General features: G+C 33.0%; 1 protein-coding gene and 1 long non-coding RNA gene across 3 annotated transcripts in view; one reads left to right on the plus strand and one right to left on the minus strand.

Moving 5' to 3' along the window:
- Positions 1 to 15,565, minus strand: part of LOC109610256 — a 115,667-nt gene that overhangs the window by 47,026 nt on the left and 53,076 nt on the right. The gene's annotated exons all lie outside the window — the stretch shown is intronic.
- Positions 1 to 15,565, plus strand: part of LOC105254666 (neural-cadherin-like) — a 73,126-nt gene that overhangs the window by 32,161 nt on the left and 25,400 nt on the right. For both annotated transcript variants that reach the window (XM_025413215.1, XM_025413216.1), the window contains exons 2-10: positions 5,150 to 6,574; positions 6,845 to 6,892; positions 8,091 to 8,282; positions 9,797 to 10,043; positions 10,746 to 10,965; positions 11,173 to 11,449; positions 12,462 to 13,057; positions 13,793 to 13,939; positions 15,368 to 15,559. In XM_025413215.1, the coding sequence (XP_025269000.1) occupies positions 5,257 to 6,574; positions 6,845 to 6,892; positions 8,091 to 8,282; positions 9,797 to 10,043; positions 10,746 to 10,965; positions 11,173 to 11,449; positions 12,462 to 13,057; positions 13,793 to 13,939; positions 15,368 to 15,559 (3,237 nt within the window). In that variant the 5' untranslated portion in view covers positions 5,150 to 5,256. The remainder of the gene's footprint in view (positions 1 to 5,149; positions 6,575 to 6,844; positions 6,893 to 8,090; positions 8,283 to 9,796; positions 10,044 to 10,745; positions 10,966 to 11,172; positions 11,450 to 12,461; positions 13,058 to 13,792; positions 13,940 to 15,367; positions 15,560 to 15,565) is intronic.

Consider the following 15,565-nt stretch of genomic DNA (forward strand, 5'->3'; position numbering starts at 1 on the left):
TTTCATAAATAATTAGATGACACAACGGGATATAATATGTGCAAAGTTATAGTGATATATTGTAGCTATGCGTAAATTTATTTTTATCTCGATTAATATATAATCGTCCTAACAAGTTGTTAAATACATTCTCAATAATTTCTCTGAATATATTGCCTCTTTAACTCATTAATTAGTGATTTAATTTTATAAATTATTAATTTAAAGGTAGTAGTATATGATAAATATTTTAGCTTATTACAGCAAAAATCAGATCTTTAGTTATCTTTAATTATCTTTTAATTATCGATGTTCAATCAACTTTTAGTATTGATACGCGATAATTGAATAATATATAATTATGCAAATAACATTTCAAAATTGAATATATGCATAAAGCAAAATTTAAAATATTATTGGCAAATATATAAACAAAGAGTATCATATTAAAATTTATCATAAATGTAAGTAAATAAGAATTAAAAAAATTATTTCTCTTATTTAAAATTTGAGAAAATTATATGATAAAATCAAGTAAATCTCCATCGCCCCTTTCTTTTGTGAGAAAAATTCGAAATTTTCTTCCGCCCGACTATCCCTGACAGGATTACGGTGAGAATGTTTTATGCGGGTGCATCACAAGTGCATCGCCGATTTCGCAAGGTCAGTGTACCGGAATAAGCCGCGTTATTTTTTCAAGGATGTGCACGCGATGTATCGTTTTTCGTGCCCGCTCGAAAGCCCGGTCGTCCCAGCTGAAGGCAGTCACTTAATATGTTTTCGAGGAGGGATTAGGTGTCGTGTTTCGGACTTAACCGTATAATGTAGGCTTGCCAGACTCGGCAGAGCATCTGCTTCCAAGCCCTCGACTGGTGTCCCTCCGAGGGACTCGACGTCTCGACTTTTCGAGGCCGCTGGGGAGATGACTGAGGAACACCGAGATAGAGAGATAGAAAGAGAGAGAATACTGTCATGTACCAACACATAAACGGATTGTAAAAGTGTGCGAGGACATTGACTATGACTGACATATAGGGATGATGTAGGTAAATTCAATACGTATCATTAATTCAGTTGTCAAGGAATTATTGAAAACGTTCAAATAAATTATTTAATATTAAAATGCAATCTCCAGTTATTAAATTAAATCTAGATATTGTTCATATAATAAAAATTTATATAATGTAATATTATATTATATATAATATTATTATTATTACATAATAATAATATCTAATATATGATTTATATAATATAATAATATATAATATATAATATATAATATATAATAATAAATAAATAATAAATAATAATAAATAATAATAAATAATATATAATATATAATAATATATAATAATAAATAAATAATATATATAATAATAAATAATAATAAATAATATATAATAATAAATAATATATAATATATAATAATATAATAATAAATAAATAATAAATAATAATAAATAATATATAATATATAATAATAATATCTAATATATGATTAAATATAATTTATATTAAATTTATTATTATTATAAATTTATTATTATTATTGTAAATATATGTCAAACATATAACATAATATATGTAACAAATGTCCCCATGTGATTTGTTGCGCGTTTGTGACAAGCAGTGTTTTAAATTTGAATTAGTCTCTTTGATATATGCGTTGCGACCTTAAGAGAGATCGTCGAAATATATTTGAAACATTGCAAATTCTTACACGTATTTCGCATTGCGAAATTTACACGTTGTTAGAAACGTTGTTAGTTGTTGCGCGCAGTAAATTGAGTTCTTGAAAATACACTCTGGTATTGTCTTGTTATGAATATGCGGTTTGCGCACAAAGATAGTCTTCCTAGTTCCTGCCGTTGCGCGAAGGGACATATGCAAACTTGTTATCATTGTGTGTAATGGGAAATTCGCCATTAAAGCAACAGTTGGTAGAATAGTGGATGTTTTTAGAAGTATATTATATAGCATCTGTTTCTGCGTCAAAGAATAAAAACACGCTACATTAAAAGAAAAAAAAAATATTAAAAAAATAATAATATTGCAAGTTGAGATTAATTTATGCAGCTAAAAAATATCTTTTAAATATTCCGAAAGTTTGCATATTTTATGATATTTTTACATATGTGTAATTTATTTCGCTTTTAACATAGAAACGACTTTTATTGCGGATTTAAATTTGTGATCGTATTAACGTATCAGTAATATTTTCTCTTATTTAAACATCTCGAAAATATTTCAAAAATAATTCTTGAAACATCTTGTTTTGTGATCGGGTTATTTATTCTCGATTAATCATAATAATAATTTTACGATCAAATTATAATTAGTATTATTTTATATTTGAATATTTTCATCTGTTGATAAGATGATCAGAAAATATGCGTTCTCTCCGAAAACTGTCAAAGATATATAAGTCTACTTCCTTATTTTATGCGATATTACAAGACAAAGATATAGTCCAATATTGCAGATCGTGTTTCAAACACGCTACGCTTACAAAGACAGTTATGTTCGCGTATTTCTTTTTTTCGGTGCGACCATCGGAGCGGTTTCAAACTTAAACGAGCCGCGGCTGACCTCACATCCGCTTCTCTTGGGGCGTGAATAGAATCAAATGGAACGGAGGGTTACTAAATGACAATGGTCAACTCGTACGCGCCGGTTCTTATTTCCGGTACAGCAATGCGGACATTGTTCGTCGCATCCTGCGTAGCATATGACAGCCACGTTATTTGTCGTATTTTTTTCTGTATATCTCAATTACTTTAGATAATGCAAAAATTTCCTTTTTGCGCATATCGCATTAAAATAATTTGTTTTCAAAAATTTGATGAGATTTATACATATATATAAATATAATTAAAATATAAAATTATTAATGTATTATTTATATTTAATGTCTTATGTTATAAAAATTTAATTATATTTAATTTAAAATTTAAAATTTAATTATATTTAATTATATTTAATTATATTATTAATTATAATATATTTTTAAAAAATATTAAAATAAATGTATAAATTAAATATATAAATATATAAATAAACTATACTTGTTTATTTAAGAAAATAATTGTGCTAACCATCTTATGATAATTTTATAATCTCAACTCTTGTCTGATTCTAATTAAGATTATATATGTGTTGCGGTAAGTACAAGCTCATAAGATTCAGGATCATCGTTATGTGTTGAGAAAGATGTTTCCATAAACGTACAATTACCATTCGAATGGCTCAATTTGCACTGTTTTACATTCAGTTTGTATCTTAGAATTATGATGTAGAATTATATTTTCCCCTTCTCGGAATATTACCATAATACCGAAATTGTATAAACGTTTCGTATAATGCCGATTTTATTGCAAATGATTACAGTATTTTCATAGTAACTGAATATAAAGCGCAAGATTAAGATAATCGAAAAGATAGATTAAAATTACATTAAATTTTACGCAAGATTTTGTTATCTATATATTATGTATAATATATCAAAGATTAAATTAGGAAAGATGTTAAAGATAAAAAAAGATTAATTTAAGAAATGAATAGATGAAATTATTTAGATTTATGTAATCTTGAGGTGAGGATTCCACACAATTCAATTTATATAATTGATCCTATTATCAATTTCAATCTTTCTCTTTTCTATAAGTAAGTAAAAATATTACTTTAATCACACAACAAACTCTAAAACAAAATAGAATGTAACATGTCAATATTATATATTGACATGTCTTCAATAATTCGTGATAATTTTAATTCCTTGAAACTTTTCCACTTTCGTATTCTTATAATTAAATCTGTAGATGTCTGGAGATTGAAATAAATTTTAATTTCCGTCAAATGCTTTTATTTCCCTAAGTATTTCTCTTTGAACTTTAGAAGAGAGAGAGAGCAGAAAGCTAAATAAATATAGGACGCCCCATATACTTTGAAAGACCTAATTGTTCAACATACGTTATATAATCTACAGGACTGTTCGATGGAAAATTAAGGTTAATTTGTTGCTTCCAATACGTAACAATGATCATGAGCTTTTGCGCGGAGCACGTTAACACGTAATGCTACATGAAGGCTTTCTCACGTTGCGGCCGATGCGCGTGTAATTGCCGCGAATAAATGCCGTCACGGTGGCGCAAATTGTTCACGGTTAATGAATTTACGGCTCTCGGCCGTTCAAATTCCAAACGGAACGATTGGAAAATGCAAAATCCGGAAATGTTCAAACGCGAACATTAGCCATCACATTATGGCTACCGTCAATCCGTCTGTTTCGACAAATTTATGGCATATCTGTCACGCATATAAAATGTTACAAGCAACGCGATATACTTTCTTATATCAGATTAAACGAAATATTTATATGTCCTAATTTCTGTGAAAGTATTACACAGTTTTTTCTGATGATTAAATAACAATATTCTATGAAATTAATACTATGCAATTTAAATATAATTCATTTATTTACTAAATGGGAAAATTTTTTTTATGCTATTCAACATTTATGACTGATAATCGTAGATACTTTTTGAATTAAATTTTTTTACAAAGAAGCGTTTTAAACGAATGCTTTTTTATTAAATGTTTTATAAAGATTCTTTCAATCTTTCTAAAAGTTCGACGTTTTATAATAAAATTAAACCTCCCTATACAAAAAATTTTGCAACGTCAGCAGACAATATTGCGAATGTGCAAATTAGGATGCTCCAAGTTAGACAAAAATAAAAAGAAAAAAAATATAAGTAAAAAAAATTATTAAAGCGAGAGAAAAAGATAATGAAATAATTAATTTATATAATTTAATTTATATAATATGAATATTTAATTTATAAATATTCAATTAGTAATTACATAATAAAATAAATTAACTGATATGTGCATATTGAACTCTTGATAGATCTAGATCCAAATATATCTATTTTTAAATATATTATAATCTGTTTCTAATTAACAAAAAAGAAACTTGAAAACATTTTTAATTACATAATATTCTACTAATTTTTATTTATGTTAACTCCTATATATTTTTCGATTCTCCTCTTCGTCCATTAAAAGCACTATCAAAAGCAAGTGTAATCATGTATTATCTTTCATTTTTTAAATCAACAATTTTCAGTTGTTTAAATTAACAATTTTCTGTGTTATCTACTTTCAGTTGATGTCAACACTGATGCTCTAGTAAAGGTACTGGAGTTTTAGGAGAGAACGAGAGAGAGAGAGAGAGAAAGCAAGAGAGAAAGTGAACGGGACAAATAAGGCAGGATGTGGCGCGTACGAGTTATCGTCTTCCTACTGGCAGCCACTTCCGTCACCTACGCCAAGGTGGCCGTGTTGCCGCACGATGTTTACCCCGGTTACGAGGTGACACAGTTCCGGGGCGACGCGAGTCGTCCATCTAACTTTCGCCTCCTGGAGACCGGTTTCTCCAAATATTTCACCGTGCTGGGCAACGGCCTGGTGATGACGACGTCGGATCTAACGCCGCTGGTGGATCGCCCGGTCAACCTGATCGTCTTGGAGGAACTGGCCAACGGCACGCAGACCCATGACCTTCACCTTTACGTCATCAATCGTCGGAACATGCTGACCTTCTCGCACGATCGCCTTGGCGAAGGTGAAGTGCCGGAGAACTCGCCGGCCGGCACGCGAATAGACGGATTTCCGGTTCTGCGGGCGCACGGTAGCTTCCCGGTTCATTACAAAATTCTGCCGGACGATGACGGGGAACGTCCGTTTGCCCTTCGCGAGAACGAGTCCAACGAGACCGGCTTCAACCTCACCCTGAAGAGCCAGATGCAGGGCGTCCGGATAGTGACGGCGAAACCACTGGACCGTGAGATACGCGGTCTTTATACCATCGTCATACACGCGTCGGACGGCAACTTCCTCAGCACGTCCAAGATCAGCGGTATCGTCCACGTGCTCGATCAGAACGACAACAGCCCGATCTTCGAGCGCGAGCTCTACGTCTTCGAAATCAGGCCGACTAATCTAGACACATTACGCAAGAGTAACGTGGTCTCGCTGCTCGGTTGGAAGAGGTTCTCCACCGTAGGCAAGGTCACGGCCAAGGATGCTGACGGGGACAGGGTCGCGTACAAGCTGGTCACGCCTAGCAGTCTGCTGATCGTTGTGCCGCAAACCGGCGAGCTGCTGCTGGCCGGCGAGCCGGAAGTCAGCCCGGAGCAGGACGGTGAATGCGAGTTGGTGGTCGAAGCGCATGATCTACGCACGCCGAGTCGCAGCACCGAGAAACCGGCCAAGGTCATCGTGAGATTCCTCACCACTGAACCCGATCAACAGCCCGAGGTACACCGGATACAAAAGAGGAGGGTCACCCGCGCGGTGAGGCCGACGAAGAAGGTCGACTTTACGGAGGCGGACGGAAATATCGAGGGCAAGATCGCATTTTATCTCGAGAAGGAGAACGAGAAGGAGACTTATAAGATAAGAGACGAGAACAAGTGGGTCACCGTGGGCGCCAATGGTTCGGTGATGGTCAAACAAAAGTGGGATTACGAGGAGCTGGGTCCGGAAAAGACTATCGACTTCTGGGTTACTATCACAAACACAGGTACAGGTAATATCGCAAAAATTTTCTATACATTTTCTACCTATAAAATCCCTTGGCCAATTTGCTGTCAATTTTTTTCTGTAAGTATATTTATAATTATATTTATTTTATATCCATGTGTTATGAAAGATATATTTTAAAAATTATTATTTTAATTTCACTTTAGTTTGTATTTTTATATAATGGATGATATTCGGATATGTGTATGATATATGTTTTAATTGTTTTCATATTGTTTAATTAATTTTTACTTTTGCCAATGTTCCACGTGTCAAGAGCCATGCGCGCGATATCCACCCGGTGTCCCGTGCCCATTTTACGATGGTATAATTTTTTGTTTAAATAAATATTGCCTGAAATAATTTCAACTGGCACATTTCACGGTCTGTCTTCATATATTCACGCTTTTCTCTTCATTCAAATTCTATCTTTAGGAGTTTAATTTAAGGTTGTGGTATTTCTAACTTAAGTACAGAAGAATAAGAATATTGGCAGCAAATATAATTCTTAATAATATAGTAAATTATGAATATATACAGCAAAAATATTTCAAAATGTGCGCTATATTTTTATCTATTTTTAATATGTAGATATATTTTTGCATAAGTTTTGAATACTCTTATATATAGAAAATAATAATTTATATATTTATAATATAAAAATAATGATAATAAAAATCGCGTTTTCTTTAGTTACGCGTTATAAAGTAACATATTGCGTAATTGTGATTTATTATACGAGATATTTATTGCTGTATCTATCAATAATTCCTTGTTTCCACGTATATATAGAGCTAATAGTAATTATAACTCTTTTCTTTTCTCGCATCATCGGTTTCCAAAGGATTCCAATGTAAGTAGCAATTCACATCGCCTACTTCAATACTAAACAAATAATGCTATACATATTAATTAAATATTGATACATATCATATTGCTTTCATATTGCATTTTAATATCTCTCGAAAAACACATCTGTAAAAGCACATTTTCTTGTTTACATGCTTTTAGTAAAATTTTAGAGATTGCAAATTACTGTTTATCAGTGCTGAACGCTATTTGCGGTTGAAACTAAAAATGTATATTTACATTATAAAAAAACATCAAAAAATATTATTAAAAATTTAATTGAATCTCTCATTTCCATGCAAGTATAATTATGTAACATGAAAAAATATATTGGATTAAATGTTTGCCATGTAATTAATTCAATATAATAAAATTTCTCTCGACATAAAATATTATGTTAAATTTAATTCAATCATTGTCTCTGAAAAAGAATCAATACGTAAATAAATATGTATATAATTTATATTTTCATTGATTAAGTAATATCGAAAATTGAATTTATTCCGAAACATTTCGAAACTTTTTTCGAATGTTTTATTAAAAATTAAAATAGCGTTGTAATAATAATGATAAAAATTTCGCGACGCCCAAATAGCGTATCAGCAGCTGCTCTAAACCGCTAATAGTGCTTTTATGACTGCTACGTAAATGCGGCAATCGATGTGACGTTATAGATACCGACAATCAGCGCGTCATCATCAACATGAAGGACGTCAACGACGAGCCTCCGTATTTCATTAATCGGCCTCTACCGATGCAAACAGTCGTCCAGTTGAATGCACCGCCGAACACTCACGTGTTTACCCTTCAAGCCAGGGATCCCGACACCGACCATAACATCCATTACTTCATCGTGCGAGATCGAAGTACGTATAATAATATGAGTAATCAAAGTTCGATATTTCGATCATTAACGCCCGCTTATCGTTGATGATACTTGATATAATGACTAATGAGATGTATTAATATGTCGCGAAATACATACGCTCTTGTATATTTAACTTTTCTAAAGACTTCATAATTTTGCGATTTTATTTAAGTAAAATATTTATGCGAATTGTTAAGTGAATTATAGAAAATAATCTTCGACATTTCCTCGTGTAAAATTGAATACGTCTTTGTTATGGCAAATAACTGATTTTTTTTTTCGGGTAATATTTTAATGAATATGGAACTAAAATTACTTTCGTAGGAAATTTCTCTTGTACATTCTGTTTTCATATTCGCATTAAAATAAAACTATCGTATGACTGAAATTTAATGCTGTTTGTATTACATAAACATTACATTATTATACATTATTATACTTATATATTACATTACATTATTTGCATCTAAAATTTTTTATAAATTAATTTTTATAAAATGTTTTTCTTCAGGAAAAAATGTGATGAAAGGAAACTACATATTTATTAAAAAAATCATAAAAAAATAATAATTATGATATTGTATTATAATTATCTTTATATAAATATTTTCGAGAAAATAATGTATGAAAACTGCTCTGACAAATGCTGAGTAGAAATTAAAAAAGCTAATTATCTTATTCGTTTAAAACATCAAAGAAATTGATACTGAATTTTTCATAAAAAATGTTTTGTTATTCAACAATAGTGCTTCATTAATTACATGAAAAATATAGTGGATTTAACATAGCACGTAGCACCACGTAGAAGCATGCGGAACAATCGCATGCACAGCCTAATTATTAATCTACATGCATCGTATCGGTGTAAAATCACACATTGACCTCATCGAAAATGCATCCAATGATTACAACGGTGACCCGGTATCATATTTCGTAATTTACAGGATTATATCGTAATGATGCTATTATGCCAAATGCTTTTCCACAACGATCGCGTTATGATATGATAAACAATTTTTGTTACGCAACACGATATGAAGTATGCTTGTAACTTTATGCTGCGTTATTAATAATGCCTTAAACTAACGGATAATAGTAGCGTAAATGCTATCAAATGTTAAACTAAAATTCACCATTTAATTCTCCTAAAATGCCATTCACAGGCTTTGGATAGGAATCATTTGTTTGATTTATATATTTCTTTGAAATACAAACTACCATTTCAGTCATTTCTAACGTTTTAATATTATACAAATGAAAAGTGATTTTATTTTTAACATTATATAATTGAAAAGTCATTTTTATATGAAATTTATAATACTAAGAAATGTTTTTTATGCACTTTAATTATTTCATTTCTGAGTAATTTAAATGCGAAGACGCACAATCGCGCGGAGCATCGTGTAATCAATACCGAGCTCTCGCGAGATCTTCATTGGTGAGACTATCGCACAGATAATGGCTGCTTTAATCAATCAATTAATTAATTAATTATCCACTATGCATACGCAGCTGGTGGCCGCTTTGAGGTCGACGAGAGATCGGGGGTGGTGCGTACTCGTGGAACCGATCTCTTCCAGTTGGATATGGAGTACGTCCTTTACGTGAAAGCCGAGGATCAGAACGGTCGTATCGACGAGAGGCGTTTCCAGTCGACTCCTGAGGAGAGACTATCGATCGTCGGTGGAAAACGCGCACCGCAGTTCTATATGACGGCGTACGAGGCCGAGATACCGGAAAATCAGAAGAAAGACTCCGAGTTAGTTCGCAAGTCAATCCCCATAATCATTTGATTCTCTTTTAGATTCGAGTCTGTACGTATTTCAAGGAAGATTTGAAATTTTCTCGAGACTCTTCTTTTATATAATTATTAAATAAATAATAATTTGGCAATATTTCTGGAATACGAAGGCTCAATTTTAATATCTAAATTATCGTTACATATATATAATTATAGAAAATAAATGAAAAAGTGGTTTCTATAATTATATTTTGCTTTCAATACCGCAAATTATGTAACATTTTTAAAATAAAAAAATTACTGGCATCTTTTTTTTTTCTGCAATCCATTTGTAAAAGTTATAAGGGATGTTCTTTTCCTCTTGGAAATTAATTATTTTCAACAAATTAATGTTTCCCATTTTTATATTACTCTTATAATTATTCTCTTACATCTAACTTATTCGTGTCCTTTTATACGCTCTCGATATTATTTGTTACAAGACTGCTTGCATTTGATTATCATAACTAGTCGACTTGAGAGTTTACTTTCGAGATTGTTTATCTTCCAAGGGTTTCAGTTGACTTTTCGAATTTCAATCTGAATTCGACCGAGTTACTTTCGCATGACATATAATCAAGATTTATTCGGGAACTTGTTCCCCTTTACATCACGTATCTTTGTGCTTATTTTTCTTCGCGAGAGATGTTCGTGCAAATGTCACATGTTGAAACTTTTCAGCATAATATCGGTGAAAGCCAAGTCGTTCGCCGATCGAGAGATACGTTACACGCTGAAGGCGCAAGGTCAAGGAGCCGCAGGTACATTCAACATCGGGCCGACTTCCGGAATCGTGAAACTTGCGAAAGAACTGGATTTTGAGGATTTGCGACAGCCTCACATTTATTCTTTGATAGTAACAGCGACGGAGGACTCTGGTGGTTTCTCGACATCGGTCGAGGTAAATGGATTTACGTTTTACTCCAACTATGAAGTGCTGTTTTCTTGCTATCGCAATAGAAATAACATTTCCTTTTTCCCCGCGCAGAATACATTTGCATGCTTGCTATTATTTCTTCTCTCGTTGAATCATTTGTTTCTAGAACTAAATATCAATCGATACGTTTCGTTCATATTAATCACGTTTATTGTCTTATTAAAATTTTAGCTTACGATCCGAGTGTCCGACGTGAACGATAATGCTCCTAAGTTTGAACTACCGGATTATCAAGCTCACAACGTCGACGAAGATATCCCGCTGGGAACGAATATATTGAAAGTCAAGGCGACCGACGCTGATTCGGGGGCAAACGCCGAAATAGAATATTTAGTGTCCGACGATCATTTCAGCGTGGACTCCAATGGCATTATCGTTAATAATAAACAGCTCGATGCGGATAACAATAACGCTTATTACGAATTCATCGTAACCGCTAAGGACAAAGGTAAGTAGACGAAGAAGCAATAAATTACGCGGATACAAGCTCGCATTTTAGAATGTGACTTCAATTAATAAAAATATATGTATATTTTCTATAAACCCCAAGCCATCTCGATGTATTCTATAGCGATGTAATTAATCGGATCCGATTTATAATTTATTCGTCTTGTCGCGTATCGAGATATATCATCGATTATATCGATTTTCATGGATGGTCGTTAACGTTTCTCAATATCTGCTTCGCTGAAAAAATGTCGACTGTCCTGAAATTGATGTTACCCGGAGATTTGGTCACGAAAGCGCCAAGATTGGAAGGGATGCCCTTTTATATGTTCTGTCAGCAGGCCGAGGATCAGCTTTGAGCGGCTAAATCTCACGAATTTGGTTTTCAAACGAGCTCCAAATCCCTGTCTTGCGCCGCGCGGTATCAAGCTCGTATTCACATAGACGCAAATTTACGTTATTTGCATATATATACACGGCGCGAATGCGAGGTGATTTCCAAATAAGTCGAGGTTTAATTGGAAATAAAGCGGCCGAATCCGCACATGTCGGCTAACATGTGCGCTTTTATTTAATGCGCGATCATGCGTGCAAATCACCTCGCGCGAGATTTTGACTTTGTACTAAAGATACCGCTTAACGTACACATTGCGAATTCATTAATTTAAATTAATACAGCGCAATTTTCATAATGTTTGAATCGATATTGTCATCGTAAAGCGCGATTTATATTGTGCCGAGCGATTTAGAGTCACGTACTTCCCTTTATCGCGGTTACGTTTTGCATAAACATCAAGTTATCGTTAATCTTCAAGTTTAACAAATCGTTGCATATAACACGAACAAAATATTTAAAATATATATTATATTATTATTACATTATTATTCGATATATTGTATTATTTATGAAATATATATGAAATATTTTTTATAAAAATATGAAATATATATTTTTCATATAAATTAAATTAAATAAAAATATTTAATATAAGACTAACGAGTTTATCTTTCAGGGGAACCGTCGAAAACCGGAACCGCGACAGTACGAATATACACAAAGAATAAAAACGACGAGGAACCGAAATTCTCCCAGCAGGTTTACACGCCTAACGTCGACGAGAACGCCGGACCGAATACCTTGGTAACCACCGTCGTTGCATCTGATAAGGACGGCGATGACGTGCGATTCCGATTCGTTGGCGGGAACACCACGTCGGGACAGTTTGTGATCGAAGAGATTACGGGAGTAATTCGTCTTCACGGCAAGGAAATCTCCCTGGATCGTGATAAATATGAGCTAAACGTCACGGCCTTGGACGACGGGGCGTGTTGCCCGAACGGTGCTCAAACTATTCACACCAGCACCGCGGTTGTCGTGGTGTTTATAACCGACGTGAACGACAACAAGCCGTTGTTCAAAGATTGCGGGATGTATTATCCGAAAGTGGAGGAGGGCGCGCCAAACGGCAGCCCTGTCATCAAGGTACAGGCTACTGACGAGGACAAGGGTGTCAACGGACAAGTCAAGTATTCGATCGTCCAACAGCCCAATCAAAAGGGCACCAAGTTCACCGTTGACGAAGAGACCGGTCAAGTCTTGACCAACAAGGTACATTTATTAACGATCCTTCAATATTATATTTCAATTATATATTTTTAAAAGCGAGAGAGATTTATTTATTTAATTAATTCTTATATTTTTGTCGGCAAAGTAAATGGATGAAAGTTGATTTCGAATGAAATTTTATACTCGACTCTTTCGTTCGAAGCTTTCAACAAAGATATAAATGTTGCGATAACTTGATCGAAATGCACCGGCTTTAAAAAGGTAGCTTGCAACTCGCATATAATGAAAAGTATTTAATATTCTTTGAATACATTAACGAATATCTAACAATCATAATTTTCGTTTCTACCATGTTACCTTGCCATCTTTTATACATGTCATATAGACCGAGCGATAAACACGCAAAGCACTCAACATTTTAATTATTGCTCGTGTCATGAATCCATAAAGATCCATAATAATAATAAGATATCAGCTTTATATGTGCATTTCATCAGTTTTTACATGTTCTCGCTTTTTCATATCTCCCATCAGTTCTCGCTTTTTCATATCTCGCTACATTAATCAATGGAAATTAATATACATATTTTACTTATTGCTGAATGAATATATATAAAATTTTGAAATAATTCTCGTGAGAAGATTACATTAGTTTTGTTGCTTTAATTATATCATTACTATCTTATGCACTGAAGATCAAATTTTTATTGAAATTTTTATTATATCGAGGCAATTTTCTCATCTTATTCGTATTCAATAATACGATTATATTTTCAGGTTTTCGATCGTGAAGGCGATGACGGGAAATTCGTGTCCGTCACTGTTAAGGCGACGGATCAGGGTGAACCATCGTTAGAAGGTGTTTGCTCATTTACCGTCGAAATAACGGACGTGAACGACAACCCGCCGTTGTTCGACCGACAGGTGGGTACACTTAGTCAGACTCGAAGGTAAACATTTAAGGAAAGAACCCCTTTCGGAGTAGAAATGCGCGAGCAGATGTCCGGAAGTAAGATCGCGCGCTGACGGAACCACCAGCAGGGTGCGTTATGCTTCGATGCACGTAACTCGAGAGACCATTAACAATGTAACTTTGGGCTAGTTTCGCTGCTTACTCGATCAAGATGCATACATTGTCGTTTATCGATTTAATATATATATATATGTATGTGTATAAGAGCTTGCGCGCCAAAACAAGTGGAGCAAGTCCATAATTTGTAAAGTCCGTAGCATGATATCGTATCTAAAGTGCATCTCATAAATTATGGACTTGGCTCACTTTTTCATGTTTAAAATCGTTATGTGTATATTACGATATGTTTTGCGAGGTATTTGCATCAAACTTTGAGTGCATAATCTTCCGGTTTTGGATTTAAATTTCGAACAATATTTGAGAAAAGGCCATTTTATCGTACATTATTTTAATGAATTTATAAGTCTTCTAAAGATTCTATTAAAATGACACTGAAAATTAAATAAACAATGATATTTCGACGAACGATTTTGCGATCCTGAAACACGGGAATATATCTTATAATTTTTAATTTTAATCAAGTAATTATACATCCGGATATAAATATAAAATTAAATATAAAATTAACGCGTCCGACTTTAAAGAAGAATTCATTTATCACATATTATTTTAATAAATTTTAAGTTCTCTAAAAACTCTATTAAACTAAAATGAAACTGAAAATTATATAAACAATGATATTTCGACGAACGATTTTTCATCGAATTCAATCCTGAAACACGGGAATATATCTTATAATTTTTAATTTTAATCATGTAATTATCCGCATATAAATATCTTCGGAAATATTTAAATGTAAAATTAATGCGTTGGACTTTAAAAAAGAATTCATTTATCGTATATTATTTTAATGAATTTTAAATCTTCTAAAAACTATTAAAATGAAACTGAAAATTAAATAAGCAATGATATTTCGACGAACGATTTTGCATCGAATTTTGCGATCCTGAAACAAGAGGATATCTCTTATAATTTTTAATTTTAATCATGTAATTGTATATCCGGATATAAATATCTTCTACAATATTTAAATATAAATTTAACGCGTCGGACTTTGAAGATATATTATTTTAATGAATTTTAAGTCCTCTAAAAACTCTAAAATTAAAATGAAACTGAAAATTAAATAAACAATGATATTTCGACGAACGATTTTTTACCGAATTGCAATCCTAAAACACGGAGGTATATCTTATAATTTTCAATTTTAATCATGTGATTTTAATTATATATCCGGATATAAATATCTTCTGAAATATTTAAATGTAAAATTATTGCGTCGGACTTTGAAGGGGAATTAAATTTTTGTTTTCACGCAGAGATATGTGGAAAACGTGAAGCAGGATGCGAGCATAGGAACAAATATATTGAGAGTGTCGGCATCCGACGAGGATGCTGACAATAATGGCGCGATCGTATACTCGCTGAGTTCACCCAACAACGAGCAGAATCTGGAGTACTTTGAGATCCAACCAGAATCTGGTTGGATAGTATTAAAGAAGCCCCTAGACGTGAGT

Source organism: Camponotus floridanus, unplaced genomic scaffold (assembly GCF_003227725.1).
Source record: "Camponotus floridanus strain SB8 unplaced genomic scaffold, Cflo_v7.5 scaffold62, whole genome shotgun sequence".
NCBI lineage: Eukaryota > Metazoa > Arthropoda > Insecta > Hymenoptera > Formicidae > Camponotus > Camponotus floridanus.